The 15,737-nt window shown below is 66.2% G+C and overlaps 1 protein-coding gene across 1 annotated transcript; it reads right to left on the bottom strand.

Annotated features, from left to right (window-relative positions):
* Positions 1-669: 669 nt before the first annotated feature.
* LOC141975357 (solute carrier family 26 member 10-like) lies at positions 670-9,591 on the bottom strand. The gene is made up of 18 exons (XM_074935655.1): positions 9,447-9,591; positions 8,461-8,571; positions 7,899-8,056; positions 7,465-7,629; positions 7,171-7,323; positions 6,904-6,986; positions 6,571-6,718; positions 6,231-6,344; positions 5,765-5,842; positions 5,423-5,518; positions 4,760-4,866; positions 4,311-4,380; positions 3,797-3,976; positions 3,354-3,408; positions 2,882-2,967; positions 2,717-2,771; positions 2,502-2,608; positions 670-1,995 (listed from the first exon to the last, which is right to left on the bottom strand). Exons 2-18 carry the CDS (start codon positions 8,567-8,569, stop codon positions 1,957-1,959), a joined length of 1,803 nt encoding a protein of 600 aa, XP_074791756.1. The 5' UTR covers positions 8,570-8,571; positions 9,447-9,591; the 3' UTR covers positions 670-1,956.
* Positions 9,592-15,737: the final 6,146 nt, after the last annotated feature.

The following is a 15,737-nucleotide window of genomic DNA, read 5'->3' as shown; positions in this document are numbered from 1 at the left end:
AGCCTGCAGCGGGGGGCAGCCCCGCGAGCAAGGGGAAGGGCTGACGCCCATGGCTGGGTTGCGGGGGCGGAGGTCTCTTTCCAAGACTGAGGACTCTTTCTATACGGAATCCAAGAGCACGGGCACAAGGCGAAGGGCCAAGGCGAAGGGCCAAGGGGACTGGCCCCATCTTTGCCCCACACACTGGCCAGCCCCAATCCCACGCTGCTCTGAGCAGGCCCCATGGCCAGAGCGTCGGACGAGGCGGAGGGTTCTGGTTTCTAACCCCGGCTACTGGCAGGGCAGGAGCTGGCTGGTGTCTCTGGGAACTGGAGGCAGGACGCTGGGAACTGTTTGTGTCGTGCGTGTGTGTGTATTTAATGTGAGCGAGCGAGGAGCCAGGCGCTGTCAGGCTGCACCCAAGGGAGAGCCGGGGATGGCAGATGGGCTTGAGCTGCCATCCCCACCTGCAGATTTCTACGGGTGACAGAGAGGTGAGGTTTTAAGGAAAACAAGATGTTTTTATTTAAAAAACAAAAATGCATTTACAAGTACTCTCTTTGCCCTAAAGGCCATCCAAGCCCCGCCCCCTTGTCCTGAGCCCCGCCCCCTCTACCTTGATTCCTAGTCGTGTTTTAGCCGAACCAGAGAAAAACTTAAAAAAAAAAAAAAAAAAAAAAAGTACAAAGGTTGGGCTCCAAAGAGCCAGTGGGGTGGTGACATCAGAGGGAGCAGCCCGTGGGGATACCCCCTGCAGGCCCCAAAGCCCGCCCACTATGTCCCCCCCCATGGCTGCAATGTCACCCTCCAGTGGCCCAGCTCTGCAATGCGCCTCTCCAGCCACCCAGAGCAGGGGTTGGAGGGGAGTTTGGCACCAGCCCATTGCTAGCAAGATGGTAGCGTGATGCCAGCCTGGGGCTTGGGGGCAGCCCTGGGGGTGCTGAAGCATATTATGGGGCAGGGGGCAGGAGTCGCATGCTGAGGGAACAGATGCAGCCTGCGGCCTTTCAGGCTGTGCTGGGGGCCAGGGCAGCCATCAGCCAGATTTGGGGGGGGGGGGGAGGATTATGCCCTGAGCTCCATCTCAGCCCCCACCCCAGGAAGTGGGAGGGGAAAGGGCTGGATGCAGGGGGCCACCCCAGCCAGGGGGAGGCCCCTGCCTGCCAAAGCACATTCCCTCCTGTCCCTTCCCTGCGTGAAGTGGCCAGGGGCAGCTGCCCTTGTGCCATGCCACCGTGACACCAGCGGCCGAAGCAGCCCCCGCCCTGGGGGGCTGTGGGAGTTAGCCCCCCCCCCAGCACAAATAAAAAGGGATTTTGGTTCCTTTCTGTGGTTTAAAAACTCTTGTCTGTGAGTCTCTGTCGGGGGAAGGGCAATTAAAATCCAGCTCCTACCCTGATCCCATCACCTTGCAGCTGGCAGGGTAGATCTTTCTTTCCCCTGGTGCTGGAGGATGCCCCCCCACATAGGCTGGGGAGGGGAGGGACGAGGCATAGAGCCCCCTCCCCCAACCAGAATGCCAGCATGCCCACACATGCTCTTCCCAGCTGTAGTGGGCCCAGCCCCCATAACTGTCTTGGCAAAGGAAGGAACTCCCTGCCCCACCCCCCATCCTTTGGGTGCCTGCACGGGCAGACAGGCTGCTGCTTACACTGGCACCTGGGCACCTGCTCTGCCCCCTTGGATTCCCAGCCAGCACCAGGCCTGCCTGCCGGCCGCAAGGAAACTGCTCACACCAGGTCAGGTCCCCCTGGCGACCTGGGCAGGAGGCCCCCTCCGTCCTGGGAGCAGGCAACTGCCCCACCACGGCTCTGTGGTCTGCGAACAGCTCCTTGGCCCCCTGGTCCTGGGGAGGCCCTGTGGGCAGAGCAGGAATTCACAGCACCCGGAGATCAACCTGCTGTTGCGGCCCAAGAGCCGATCTGGTCCCGGGGGCCCTACAGGCCCGGCGGTGCCCGCGATCCATTGCCAGGGGCCCTACACCCAGATTGCCAGATTCTTCTCGGCCACCTTTTCCTGGGTGGAAACAGAGCCAGCGTGAATCCTGAGCGCGAGTCACATTCTGCTCCCAGCCCCCCTGCCAAAGCCAGCTGTCCTGCAGGAATGGGGTTGGGGGAGCCCGGCTCATTAGGAGTCTCTGACCACGTTACCAGCTCCCCCCAGGGCACTGAACTGCCCCCACACGCCCCACCCATTCCGCAAAAACTGGAGCTGTCGGTCCCTGCTGGCCTCTATCAAAGATGGCTGGGAGTGGGACATGGATGGGGAAAGAGCTCCCCCCCCTGCCCCCTGGCCAGCCCAGTTCCCCCACCCTGGGGCTGGATTGGAGCTGGCATGCCCTACAGGGCAAAGGCCCTGTGTCCCATTCCCCACCCCCTGGGCCAGCCAGCCGCACCGTCTAGGTCTGGATCAGAGCCCGTGTCCCTAGAGGGAGCAGACCCACCCCCCTCCCAACCAGCCCCCTAAGAGCCAGATTAGAACTGGCGCCCCCTAGAGGGGAACCCCTGCACCAGCCCCCTCACCGCGGTTTGTGTGACGCATGCAATGGCATCCTGGACCGTCACAAACACCTGCTGTGGGGAGAGGTGCTGCCCCAGGCCGCTGCTGGTCAGCGTCTCCAGGACCTCGCCTGCAGCAAGGGAAACGAGGAGACACGGCTCAGCCCAGCCCCCCCTCGGCACAGCGCTGGGCTCTGAGGGGCTGGGAGGGGGGCAGCGGGGACCCCCCCCAAACTCACCATTACATGCTGCCAGGTTCATGCGGATGCCAGCCTTCTGGCACCCCACACACATCTGCAAGGCAAGGAGAGGGCAGGCTGGCATCTCTAGGAGTGGGCGGAGCCACATCCCAGCCCCGCCTCCCATCTGCCCTCAGGGCCCCCCCACCAGCTGCCCCCCGGTACCTGAATGAGCAGCCGGGCCCCGGCGGAGTCCACGAAGGCAATCCCGCTGCAGTCGAGGATCGCGGCCTGGGCCCTGCCCGTGGCGCCTGCCGGGGGGAGAGGGAAGGGGGTGACTGCATGATCCCCCCGGCCTGAGGATGGGGCAGCTCTGCAGAGACGCCCACAGGGGCCGGGCCCTGTGATCCCAGCCAGACGGGCCCCCGCACTGCCAAGCACAGCTGCCAGCGAGACCCCTCCCTACAGAGGGGTGGGGGCTGGGAGACTCAGGGCTGCCACCCTGCCCTGCCAAGACCCCCCCCCTCCAGAGGAGGATCCACCTCCACAGCCCCCCCCCCACCTCCCGTCCCAGCCCACGAGGGGGCCACTGAGTGCCACCCGGGCTGCTGCGATCTGGGACATGGACACCTGCCCCCCACCATACCAGCACCCCCCCCCCAAACTGGAGTGGGAGCTGCAGGGGGGCCCTGCATACCTGAGCTGGGGCACCCGGCTCCCCCATCGGGCACAGAGCTGGGGACACAGGTTTCCTGAGGGAAACACAAGTCCGTTAATGCCACCTCTCTGCTCACCCGAAACCCCGCCCAGGGCCCTGCCAGGATCCCCAGCTCCCCCCAAGACGCCCCCCCCCCCGCCACCTCCAGTGGGAACAACAAGGAACCCCCCCCGCCCCCCCCCAGCAGGGGCAGGGGAGAAGCAGATGCAAGGCCAGGGCTGAGCATCTCCAGAGACATGCCGGCAGCTGGGTTCCCCTGGGGGAGGACCCCTGGGATTCGGGAAAGCAGCCCCTCAGCCAGGATCCTGGGGCCAGCAGGCCCATGGGCACAGGATCGGACTTGCCCAAATCCTGCCCTGCTCCCACACCCCAGGACTGAGCTGCCCCTCCACCCCACCCCAGATCGCTGCTGGCCCCCTTACCACGGTGCTGATGCTCATTTTGGCCCCACTCTCCAAAGAGCACACCGCCTTCTCCCCCTGGCTGCCCCCCGGCCGGCTCAGGCCCAGCTGCTGGCTCAGCGCCTCGCGGAAGAAACGGCAGTTGCCGTAGTAGATGGGGGAGTGGTAAGCCACGATCGTCACGCCGGGGATCTCAAAGCACTGGGGGGACAGAGCGCTGGCTGCAGCATGGGAGGGACACCCACCCCCACGGGCAGGGCCTGCATCTGCCCTGCCCCCCACCCCAAACAGAGGGAGGTTTGGGTGCTGAATTGCCCCACGGCAGTGGGGAAGAGGGCGGAGAGATCAGCCCCGCCTCTTGGGACACGGACAGCCCAGGTGCCATCTGAATGGAGCCCGGGGCAAGCCCCCACCACATCCTTCCCAATGCACCCCACACACCCGCCCACTGCCTCTGCCCAGTGCTCTCAGCCAGCCCACCCCAGGTGGGTGGCTGGGAGCCCCAGTTCGCGCCCAGACCCCGCGGCGCCCGTACCTTGCTGTAACGTTGGACAGGCCGGTAGATTTCCGTGTTGGCCGCTTTGCCCAGCACCATACACTCGGCCCTGTGGGAGAGGAAGGCGCATCAGGCAGGGAGACGTCTGGCCGTGCCAAGGCCGGGCCGGCCCCGGTCCCGGCTGGAGAGAAGAGGTCCCATCTCCCCCCGTGGGAGGGCATTGGCCAGAGACAGGGACAGCAGCTGGGAAGGCAGATTCCTGCCTCGCAACCCTCCTCCCGTCTTCCTCCTCCTCCAATAATCAGGTCTCCAAGCAGCCACGGCCAGCCGGCTCCTTGCGGGGGGCTTGTGCCTGAAGCAGGGATCACGGGGCAAATAGAGCTGCCCCCCCAGCCCATGCCAGAGCTGGACGCAGTTCCCTGGCTCTGCAGGTTCCCAGCAAATGAGCCCGGACGTGGGGCTGGGCAGGGCGCCTGCCACTCCGGTACCTCTGTGTGCGGTAGATGACAGTCATCATGGAGAACACGACCCCCACGGCCAGGCCCACATCCACATTCAGCACCACCACGGCCAGCCAGGTGACCACCCAGACAGCCTGGAACGAGAGTGCGGAGTCAGAGGGGAGACGGGGAAGGGGGACGTCGGGCCAGCTGGTCCCCCTGGGAACCATACACTCGCTGGTCACACATAGAGGACCCAGTGAGGTTACACCGGGTCCAATCTACCCTAGGAGTCTCTGGAGGCAGCGTGCTCTAGCGGGTAGGGCACCCAGCGGGGACTTGGAGAGCCAGGTACTAGGCCCACAGTGTGTGATCTGGGACCTCTACCCTCTCCGTGCCGCCAACCCCTCATCTAGTTCGACTGAGTTTGGGTACAGTCTTGCTCTGTGCCAGGCACTGCCCTGGCACAATGGGGCGTTTCCAGGTCTGGAGAGCTCTGCCTCTCTGGCCATCAGCACGTCGTGGGCCCCAGTTCTCTGCTCTGGCCGATTTCAGTGGGGTGGAGCAGGCCCAGAACAGCTCTTGGAGGGCTGGGCGAGCCTGGCAATGCCCACCCCGTACCCTGGGGCAGCGGCATGCCTGGCTCAGGCATGAAACCCAGGGCCTGCCCTGCCCGGGGTGAGGGGGCAGGGGAAGGGCGCAGCTGCTTACGAAGTCAATCCGGCTGATCCTCCAGAGCTCGGGCAAGTCCCAGAACTGCAGGACCATCTGGCGCAGGCTGGTGACGTTGATACAGGCCAGGACAGCCTAGGTGGGGGAGAACGGGCATGAGTGGCAAGCGGCCATCCCCTGCACTGTGCTAGCTGGTGCCAAGGCAGCCAGAAAAGGGAGCTCTTCCCAGGATGGCTGGGGGCAAGGGGAAAAGAGCCAGCTAGTCACAGGGCAACCAGCCCACAAGGGGTTTGAGCACAAGGGCGGTCTGTGCCCCATGGGATGGGGGCATTGGGTCTGGCAGCCCTTCCCCAGGTCACACACACACGGCCCCAGCCTCACCTTGGGCAGGTAGTGGAAGAGGGGTCCGAGCCACATGAGGACCATGAGCACCACCGCGCCGGAGAAGAAGCCCGCGAGCTGCAGAAGAGGAGGGCGGATTAGCGGGCAGGCTCTGCCAGGGCGGTGTGGCCAGCGCTGGGCCCTGCGGGGGGAGGCAGGGGTCACCAGGACAGCACAGAGAAAGCCCTAGACCCCAGAGAAGCCCCCCCACCCTTCATGCCCTGCTCAGGGCCTCAGTGCCGGCCTCCTCTGCCCTGCGTCCGAGGAGGAGAGGGCTCCACCCATGCCCAGCCACACAGGCCAACTGGCCACTAAGCTAAGACCTGGCAAACTCACTGCACGAGCCAGCCAGGGCTGCAGAACAGATGGGGGGGACCCCATTAGCTAGGGAGCATGAGACACTCACCCGTTGCACACACACCATGGCTCAACCCCCAGTTCTGCAGGGTCCCCCGTACCCCCATACCTGCGTGTGCCCCCCCGCGCTCTCCAGGATGTTTGTGGTCGCCAGAGTGGCTGAGCTCGGGAAGCAGGTGAAGAGGGAGGAGACCAGGTTGGAAACACCATGGGCCAGCAGCTCCTGTGGGGCGGGGACAGACAGGTCAGGGCTACAGGGACCAGCCGGGAGGGAGCCCAGATGCACTAGGGGGCAGGCGAGACACTGGGGCCTCCCAGCTGGAAGAGGGACCAGGTGGGAGGGAGAGGGGCTGATCCTGGGCACAGGGCCCTGGGCAGCCACTGGCAATAGAGAGGCCAGGCCGGGCAGTGCCTCCCCCCGGCCAGCAGCTCACGTCCGGCCCACACACCTGGTTGGGGTTGATGGTGTAGCCATGCTTCTCGGCATAGATCATGGCCAGCGACACGGAGACGGCATAGGCCACAAAAGCGACCGCCACCGTGTCCCCAAGCACCTGGGGCAGCGACTGCAGGGCCGGGAGCCGGGGCTGCGGGAACCTGCGCGAGAGACAGAGGCGGTCACCAGGCCGGGCGGGACGAGCCCAGAGCCGCGCTGGGCTGGGAGGAGACACGTCCCTAGCCCTGGCCAGGCAGAGATGCTGCCCGGGCCACAAGGGGCTGCGCTGGGTGGCCCCACGTGCTGCCACAGAGGGGGCGGGCAGGGGGCCCTGGTGACTCCTCACCCAGCTGGCAGGTGGCCGACTATCTGCACGTCATAGCGTGTGTCCAGGGAGGAGGCAAAGCAGACGCCGGTGGCCGCCAGCACCTGGGGAGAGAGCAGAGACTGGTGGGTTATACTGCCCAGGGTGGTGCCAACCCTCCCATGCCCACAGCCCACACCCGCTGGACCCCCACTCCCCGCCTCGTCCCCATGCTGCTCAGAGGGCATGGCTGTGGGTGCAGGGCCAGGGGAGACAGCGCAGGATCCGGGCAGGGGCAGGGGCACGTACCACCACGATCTCCCCCGGAATGGGCGTCCGCAGCTTGCTCCGGAAGCGGGTGTTGATCTCCTTGATGGGCACCAGCAGGGCCAGGCAGAGGGCGGAGATGAGCAGCTCGGTCATGTTGGTCCGGGGCAGAGCCTGCGCCACCGATGCCAGTGTCTGGGGGCAGCACAGGGCGCGTTACATGCGGGCCGTGGGGGAAGCCGGCTCCCAGCTCTCCCCCTCCCCCGGCCCCATTCCGCCTCCCTGCCCCCTTTCTCTCCCCACCACCCCACGCTGCCCCCACCGGGCCGGACGCACCTTGAAGATGGTGAAGGAGCCCGTGCGGCGGGGCAGGGGCAGGCCCAGCAGGCTGGGCAGCTGGGAGACCAAGACATGCAGGGCAGCCCCGTTGGTGAAGGCCTTGATGATGGGCTCCGAGAGGTAGGTGGCCAGGAAGCCCAGCTGGACCACGAACATCACCAGCTGGGGGAGGGGAGAGGGGAGGGACATCAGCGCTGCCCGGCGTACGGCACAGTGCCTGGGGCCTCCCCTCCACCCCCCAGGGTTCCTCCTCTCCCCCCATAGATCCCCACCCAACTCCCCTCCAGCCAGGGTCCCACCTCTCCCCCCACCCTGGATCCCTGCCCCACTCCCCTCCCATCATCCACGCTCTGTCCACCTTCCACCGTTCCCACCGTCTCCAGGGAAGGTCCCTGCCCCAGGTTCTGGCAGCCCGGCGGGCACGGACTCACCATGAGGAGCCCCACGAGGAAGGCCATGGCAGCAGCCACACCAATGCGCCGCTCCTCCACCCGCCCCAGCTCGGCGCTGGTTGCGTTGGGCCCCAGGGGCCAGGGCACCAGCTGCTCCACCACAGCGCCCGTCATCAGGCTCACCACGGCAAAGGTGCCTGGGGAGGGGAAGGGAGACGCAGCCCCTGAGTGCTGCCCACCCACAGCCTGCCCAGAAAGTGCTACCTGCAGTCCCCCCACCTCTGCCCGCCCCATCCATGCACAGATCCCCCCACTCCCATGGATTTCTGCCCCCTGCATATCACCCCCCACACACACCCCGTGCCCCACATTCTGGGGGAGGGCACAGCTGGCATCCACTTTCCTAGCTTTGGGAGGGCACCATCAGGGGTGGGGCCCTGTTCAGCCCCTCGGTGGGTTATTGGGATCTTCCCCCCCCGCTCCGCCCAGCCGCCCTCCCTATCATGGGAACAGGCTGCTGGCACAGGGATGCCCGAGGAACCAGCCACCCCTCCCCCACCATTTAACCCCGCCGAGCCCTGGGCACCGGTGCTCCACTCACCGGTAGAGACGTGGCGCCCGGTGCCAAAGAGCACGTAGAGGATGACAGGGAAGAAGGAGGTGTAGAGTCCGTAGACGGGGGCCACGGAGGCCAGGAGGGCAAAGGCCATGCCTGCGGGGACCCGAGACAGGCAGGGGGGTGAGCCGGGGGGTGGCTGAGACCGCAACCGCCCCCGCTGGTCTCCTAAGGGCTGAGCAGCCGCATCCCACTGAGAGCTCAGGGATGCTGCGACGCCCCCGCCCAGAGACCCCAGCAGGAGGGGGAGACACAGACTGAGATGCAGGGGGGTCAGAGCAGCTCCCCCAAACAGAGGGCTCCCGTCTCAGAGGGGCACTGAGGCCAGACCCCGTCAGCACCACAGGGTCCAGCCTGTCTAAACCTTGCCCTTCTCCATGGCTTTGTTATTACCACACCCAGCGGGAAACGGAGGCCCAGAGCGGTGGAAGGACAGCAAGTCAGAGGCAGAGCTAGGAATGGAACCCAGGCGTCCTGACTCCCAGCCCACACTGATCTCACGCACCAGACCCCACCGCCCTCCCAGAGCAGGGAAGAGAACCCAGGAGTCCCGGCCCGACTGCCAGCCCCCCTGCTCTAACCACTAGACCCCACTCTCCTCCCAGAGCTGGGGCGAGAACCCAGGCGTCCCGGCCCGACTCCCAGCCCCCCTGCTCTAACCACTAGACCCCACTCTCCTCCCAGAGCTGGGGCGAGAACCCAGGCGTCCTGGCTCCCCACCCTTCTGTTCTAACCACTGGACCCCGCTGCCCCAGGAGTCCCGGCTCGCTGTCCCTCCCGTGCCCCAGGCAGAACGGCTCCAGGGCTGGGATCCGTCCCTCCACCGGAGACCCGGCAGCTACCCGCCTTGGGGCGCCCGAGCCCGCGGAGAGATGGGGGGCAGCCGAGGCAGGGGACCGTGAGACAGCTGGGGCGGGGGGGGGATAGGTCGAGGCCCCTGGAGAGCGGGGGGGCCCGGGGCAGCTGCTCACCCTGGGGGATGTGCACGACCCCCACGGTGAGCCCGGCCAGCGCGTCCCCCAGCAGCCAGGTCCCCGGCCGGTAGCCCGGCAGCCAGGCGGCGATGGGCAGCCGGCGCTGGAGGAGCCGCAGCGCGGCCGCCCCGGAGCAGCGGCAGCCCCGGGCCACCCGCCGGCGCAGCGCCCCGGCCGGGCTGCCCCGGGGCTCGGGCGCCCCGTAGAGCTGCTGGAAGCGCTGCTCGGTGAAGGCCCGGCCCGGCGCCAGGCGGCTCATGCTGGCGGCCCGGGCGGGCTGGGCGCGGGGCCCCTTTTATCGCCCGGCCCCGGCCCGGGACCCCGCCAAGCCCCGCCCCTCTCGGGCGGCCCCGCCTCCTCTGACCCACAGACCCTCCCCCCTCCCCGGCTCCCAGCTAACCCCCCTCTGACCCGCAGCCCCCCCGGCTCCCATCTACCCCCCCGACCCACAGCCCCCCCAGCTCCTCTCTACCCACTACCCTCTGACCCGCAGCCCCCCCCCCCGGCTCCCATCTACCCCCCCGACCCACAGCCCCCCCAGCTCCTCTCTACCCACTACCCTCTGACCCGCAGCCCCCCCCCCCGGCTCCCATCTACCCCCCCGACCCACAGCCCCCCCAGCTCCTCTCTACCCCCTACCCTCTGATCCACAGCTCCCTCCCCGGGCTCCAATCTAACCCCCCTCTGACCCACAGCCCCCCCGGCTCCCATCTACCCCCCCGACCCACAGCCCCCACAGCTCCCATCTACCCCCTACCCTCTGACCCACAGCTCCCTCCCCAGGCTCCAATCTAACCCCCCTCTGACCCACAGCCCCCCTGGCTCCCATCTACCCCCGCAACTCACAGCCCTCCCCCAGGTCCAACTACCCCCCTCTGACCCACAGCTCCTTCACCACCATCATCCCTAGAGACCCGTAAAGGCCGGGCACTGGCTGGAGAGGGGGCTGAGCCCAGGCAGGCCAGAGCCGTGCCTGGGACACAAGGAGCATCCTGCCCCTGGGCGCTGATCCTGCACGATGCCCAGCCAGCTCCCCCTGACCCCGGGGGCCCAGCTCCTGGCAGAATTAGGCCCTTTGGATTCTGCACCCCCACATTCCCAAGGCAGAATGGGGGTGTGAACAGAGCGCCAAAGCACCCCCAGTCATGCCAACAGTCTGGGGGCTGCACCCAGAGAGCCTGGTGCCTTCAGGAGGTGGGGGGGTGCACTGTACCATCCCTCTCCTCTGCCTCCAGCAGCCCCCGGGCCTCCTCCCATCCCAATCTCCAAGCCCCCCCACCCCACAATGGGGTCTCTGTGGCCCCCCACCCGAGAGCTGTCACCCCGTATCCTGTTTGCCAGCCCAGCTGGGGGACACCCCTCCCCTCGCCCCAGGCACCCAGACGGATTCAGCCCCCTGATGCCGAGGAGCCGCTGGGGGTGGGGGGGCAGCCTCAGCAGAGAGGCTGGGGGCTGAACAGGCCACCGAGGCCAAGCTCCCTTCAGCCTGTTGGGGAGGGGGGCCCTACCGGGTGTGCCCTGTCCTGTCACATTCGGAGGGGCCCACATGAGTGGCAGCCCCATCCTCCTGGGGGTCTCTGAGCACCTGAACCCCAGAAGCCCTGCAGCCAGGCAGCCCCCTGCCCCAGGCCACTCCCAGTCTCCATTCTCCCCCCCCCGCCACCCAGCCTGGCCTCTAGGTAACCTGGGAACTCAGGAGTGAATCCTTCCCTATAAACAGGATCTTCCCATTGAACTAAATCCCGCCAGGGAGGAAACCGCTCCCCCAGCAGCCCCGTGCCCCCCTCGGCCCGGCCTGGGGCCTGCTCCCAGGAGCCCGACTCATGCCTGGCCCCGCTAAGCTAAACACAGGAACTATCGTGCGCCCAGGGCCGAGCCAAGCACACGCGGCGCATCGGGCCAGCAATGGCCCGTAGCCAGGAGCCTCCTGCTCCGGGTCTCCCTGAAACCCCCGACGGCCGGAAACTGGGACGGGACGCCAGGGGAAGGATCACTCGATAACCGCCCTGGTCTGGCACCAGCCCCGGTCGGAGACAGGCCACGGGGTGAGCTGGGCCGTCGGGCTGCCCCAGCACCAGCCACACTTCCCCCGCCCCCGAGGCGCCGTGCGGGGAGGGCGATGCCCCCGGCCTTTGGGGAGGGGGGTAAGGCAGCTGATCGTCTACATGCCTCCCTTGCCCCCCCGTCAGTCTGTCCGTCCCCCTATGCATCCCTCTATTCCCACCCCATCCACCGCTACCCAGCCACCCCCATCCATACTCCCCTAGTTCCATCTATCCCCCTCTATCCATCCATCCCCACCCGCACCCCTGTCCCCATCTGTAGGGCCCCTTTTGTCTGTCTGCTCCCCCCACCCCATCCCGCCCATGACTGTGGTATCGAACGGTTGATCCCAGGCTCTGAAAATCCGTTCCCCCCCCCCAGTTATGGAAGGGAAATTCCACCCACCCCCCCAGTTATGGAAGGGAAGCCGCAGGGGGACAGGAACCTTAGGGCTCTGGCAAGCAAGCCCCGCGGCTCCACGCCACACACAGGAGAGTCACGTGGCTTTCCACAGCCACCGCACTGAGGAAGAGGAACTCCTGTCTCCAGCGCCCTCCACCCCAGCTCCTGGCTGTCTGGCTGCCCTGAAGACTGGCTGCTCCCCCCTCCCCCATACACACAGATTCAAGGGCAGGTGCAGACTATAACATCCATTGCAATGATGCCTTGGCCTGTGTCCTTTTCCAGGCACTTCTAGCCAGTAGGAGCACAGGAAATGGGGAAGGGGGGGTCCCATTTAGCCCGGGGAGGGGGAGGCATTTAACCTTTTGGATGCTGGACTGTTCACAGCAGAGGCTCTCCCATGGGGATCACATTCTTCTCTCACTGCAGCCAATGGGAGTTAGGCACTGAAATACCTGTGTGGCACGGGGCTAAAGGCCTTGGCGGCAGAGAGAGGCTGTCCCCTCCTATTGCCCAGCCCCCACCTCCCCTTCCATCACCCTACGTCCCCCTTTATTGCCCCTTGCCCAGCCCCCACGTCCCCTCCCTGTCCCATAACACCCTTGCGCTGCCATTTCACAGCTGGGAACAAGGTGGGGCAGGCAGCCCCACATAGCCGCCAGCTCCCCGCTGGCCCCCAGTCCCTCTCGGAGGCTTCCAGCCGTCGCTCTGTGGGAACCTCTCCCACCTCCAACGCCCCTGGCTCCTGTGACCCCCCCCGACCTTCTAGCAAACCCACCCGGCGGCAGTGCCTCGCCCCGGGAGCGGCACCTGGCTGCCCACGCCCATGCTAGGAGCTGGCAGGGGAGGGACAAGGGCTCCCCGGCTAATTGCCATGGTGGCCGCCAGTTCGCCGCCCAAGGATGACCGTTTGCGGCCGCCTCAGATCACCCCTGAAACCAGACCTGCCGGGCACTACCCCCCGTGTCGTCGGCAGCGGGCACTGCCCAGCACGGGGGTCTGGTTGTGGCCAGAGCTGTGGCAGGACCGTCCTGTTGCTGTGGCCCATGTGCCAGGGGCCCTGCTCAGCTGTGCCCCACCAGAGTGGCCTGATTGTCAGCAGGGCCTGATTGGCACTGCCCTGGTGCCACGTCTCCATCATCGCTGGGCCCGGCTCCGCGACTGCCCCCGGGCTGCCTGCTTGGCGCTGCCCTGGCACCCCAGCCCATTCTGCGCTGCCCCAAACCCATCTTCCCAGCTCCAGCCCAAACCCGCCTCGGCCAGAAGGGAGCTCCCGGCTGCCTCTCCCCGGCCCATTCTTCAAAGTCTGGGTGGTGCAGGCTGGAGCCCGCGGCCTTCCAATTCCTTCCATTGTTCCCCTGGCGTCTTATCGCGCCGGCTGGCTGCCTGGCCCGCTCGCTCCGCACGTCCTGTCCGCGTTAATCCCACCTCGGGGAGGCCGCGGCCAGTGCCTTCTCAGCCCCCACATTGTTCGCAGGGAGGAGAGCTCCAGGGTGGGTTCCTGTATTTCAATGAGCCTCCGAGGATCCGTCTGGCCGCCTGCCACTTGGCAGCCTGGCCTGCCCGAGGGTAACAGGGTGATGGGCCGGGGCCACGGACACTCATCTTCCATCTCCCTCCCGCCCCGAACGCTATTGTCTGACGGCAGGAAACCAGCCCAGCTCGGAGCAGGGAACACGCGAACCCCCGGGGAGATGCACGCAGGCTGTGCAGGGCAGGGTTAGCAGGCACCCCAGGGCACCGGGAGAGACCCACACCTAGGCCCACACAGCTGGGGAAGTTCGCTCAGCACTCAGGGAGTCAGGACTCCTGGGTTCTATTCCCCAGCTCTGGGAGGGGAGTGGGGGCTAGTGGTTAGAGCACAGCCTGGCCGTCAGGACTCCTGGGTTCTATTCCCTGTTCTAGGAGGAGAATGGGATCCAGTGCTTAAAGCAGAAAGGGATGAGACAGGACTCCTGGGTTCTATTCAGGCCTTGGGAGGGAAGGGGAGTCTAGTGGTTAAAGCGGTAAGCTGACGCCTGGGTTCTTCTGCCATTGACTGACTATGTGACATGGAGTGAGTCCTCGCTCTGTGCCTCAGTTTCCCCATCTTGCAGTGCTGAGTTCTGGATCTGTGGCATTTTCCCTAAGAGTTGGGGACCCCCCCAGGGGCTCAGTAACCCTGGTGGGGGGTGTCTGCCCCCTCAGGGAGGGGGTATCTCTGCAGTAACAGCTCTCCTGCGGGTGCTACCTACTTTCTGTATCCACCTGTACTATGCCCCCCAACTCCCAGCCCCCCTACTCTGAACCCCTTCACCCTCCCCAGTCCAGCTGACTCTGAGCTCCCCCCCCACAGCTTTCTCCTGCCCTGAACCCCCCCTTGCCCAGCTGCCGGCCTCTCCCTGCCCCCATGCTGGGCTTCCTCCACAAGTACGATGGTCCTCTCTGTCTCTCCTTGGCAGGTCTGGTTGTTTGGGACCCCTGATGAGCTCTGAGCACGGCCCCGTTTCCCTCCAACCAGCCTTCCTGGGCGGGCTCAGAAAACCCCACGGCTGCAGCTGAGAACACACAGACTCAGGACATCTGCCAGCCGCTGGCCCTGCACCCCCGAGCAGCTGCCCAGGCTGAGCGTTACTGTCCCTGGGTGGTTCAAAGCCAGGGCAGGATTCGCCCAGGGTTTGGCCCAGCCCCCCCCCCGGGCTAGTCTTCGGCAAGCTGCTTCCAAATGGGCTAACGCAGTAGGGCCGGGTCATTTGCCAAAGCCCCCTGGGAGCCTTTGGCCCGGGTTGGCGGCTAGAGACATGCAGCCGGAGCAATAAACACCTGGACATTTAGCATTTGCCCTCCAGAGACCCCATCCTGCCACAGGCTCCTACGGAAGGATGTGCCACGAAACTCTGGGTCCCCCTGCACCGGCTGGGGGGGGAGGGGCGGATTTCCTGTGCGGTGCCAGCCCCACCCACCTCCTGCCACTGCGGGCACTCAGCTATTTTTGCTGTTGTACAGAGATCAGGCCCCAGACAGCCTCTGCTCCCAAAGAGTGTACGATGGAAACAGACCATGGGTGGGAGGGGAAACTGAGGCACAGAGCGAGGAAAAGGGACTTCCCAGGATCACTCAGCACTAGAGCCCAGCCCTCGGGAGTCCCAGCACAGCGCGCTACCCACTGGACGACACTGCCCCCTGCAATGGGCGATTCCAGCCCTCCAGGGAGCTGCCCCAGGAGCTGCTCTTTGCACTGACCCCTGCAGGGCTCACGACGCTACTGCAGATCACCATTCAGCGTGCGCCGCACTAGGGGGTAAAGGGCTGGAATCAACCCCAGTGTAGACAAGACCAGAGCCTGCCCCGCTCTCACTGGGAAATCGGTGAGTTTTTCGGGGAGAGGGGGGCTGCATTTCCCTGCTGTGGCAGATCCTATCCCTGCCTCCCAAGCTGGGGGTCCCGGAGACCAGGCCTCCAATGGGAACAGCTCCAGGCTGGGGGTGACAGACGCCCCAGCGGGAATTGCTCACACCTAGCTCTTCGTGCCCGTGGCTCCTTCCCGCCGCCCCCCCGCTCCCCTCCACGCGTATGACATCAGCACTGGTTGCCATGAAGAGGAGCCGGATGTCACAGGCGGGGGCGGGGGGGGTTGGATCTGGCGCAGGTTGACCCAACAGCAGAGGAGGCCCGGCCTGATGCCAGGCACTTCGGCAGGATGTGCCTGGACGGCAGGGCACTGTCCCCTGCCCGCACCCGCCCACCCTGCTCTGGGGTGACTGACAGCGTTGAGGGGGGCAGGAACCCAGCGCACCTCCTGGCTTGGTCGCTCGCTGTCCCCCTCTAGTGGCTCTGCCAGGCCCTGGGGCCTGCAGGTTAAGG

The sequence above is a fragment of the Natator depressus genome, chromosome 20 (assembly GCF_965152275.1).
Source record: "Natator depressus isolate rNatDep1 chromosome 20, rNatDep2.hap1, whole genome shotgun sequence".
NCBI lineage: Eukaryota > Metazoa > Chordata > Testudines > Cheloniidae > Natator > Natator depressus.
The sequence above is the reverse complement of the archived record's forward strand: the minus strand, read 5'-3'. Positions and strand labels throughout refer to the sequence as shown.

Excerpts from the sequence above, each read along its gene's own strand:
- LOC141975357 (XM_074935655.1), bottom strand. The coding sequence starts at position 8,569 with ATGGCCTTTGCCCTCCTGGCCTCCGTGGCCCCCGTCTACGGACTCTAC. Across the intron at positions 3,977-4,310 it reads CTGTCCAACGTTACAGCAAG|TGCTTTGAGATCCCCGGCGT; the intron begins GTACGGGCGCCG and ends CTGTCCCCCCAG. Across the intron at positions 2,968-3,353 it reads AGCCGGGTGCCCCAGCTCAG|GCGCCACGGGCAGGGCCCAG; the intron begins GTATGCAGGGCC and ends TCCCCCCGGCAG.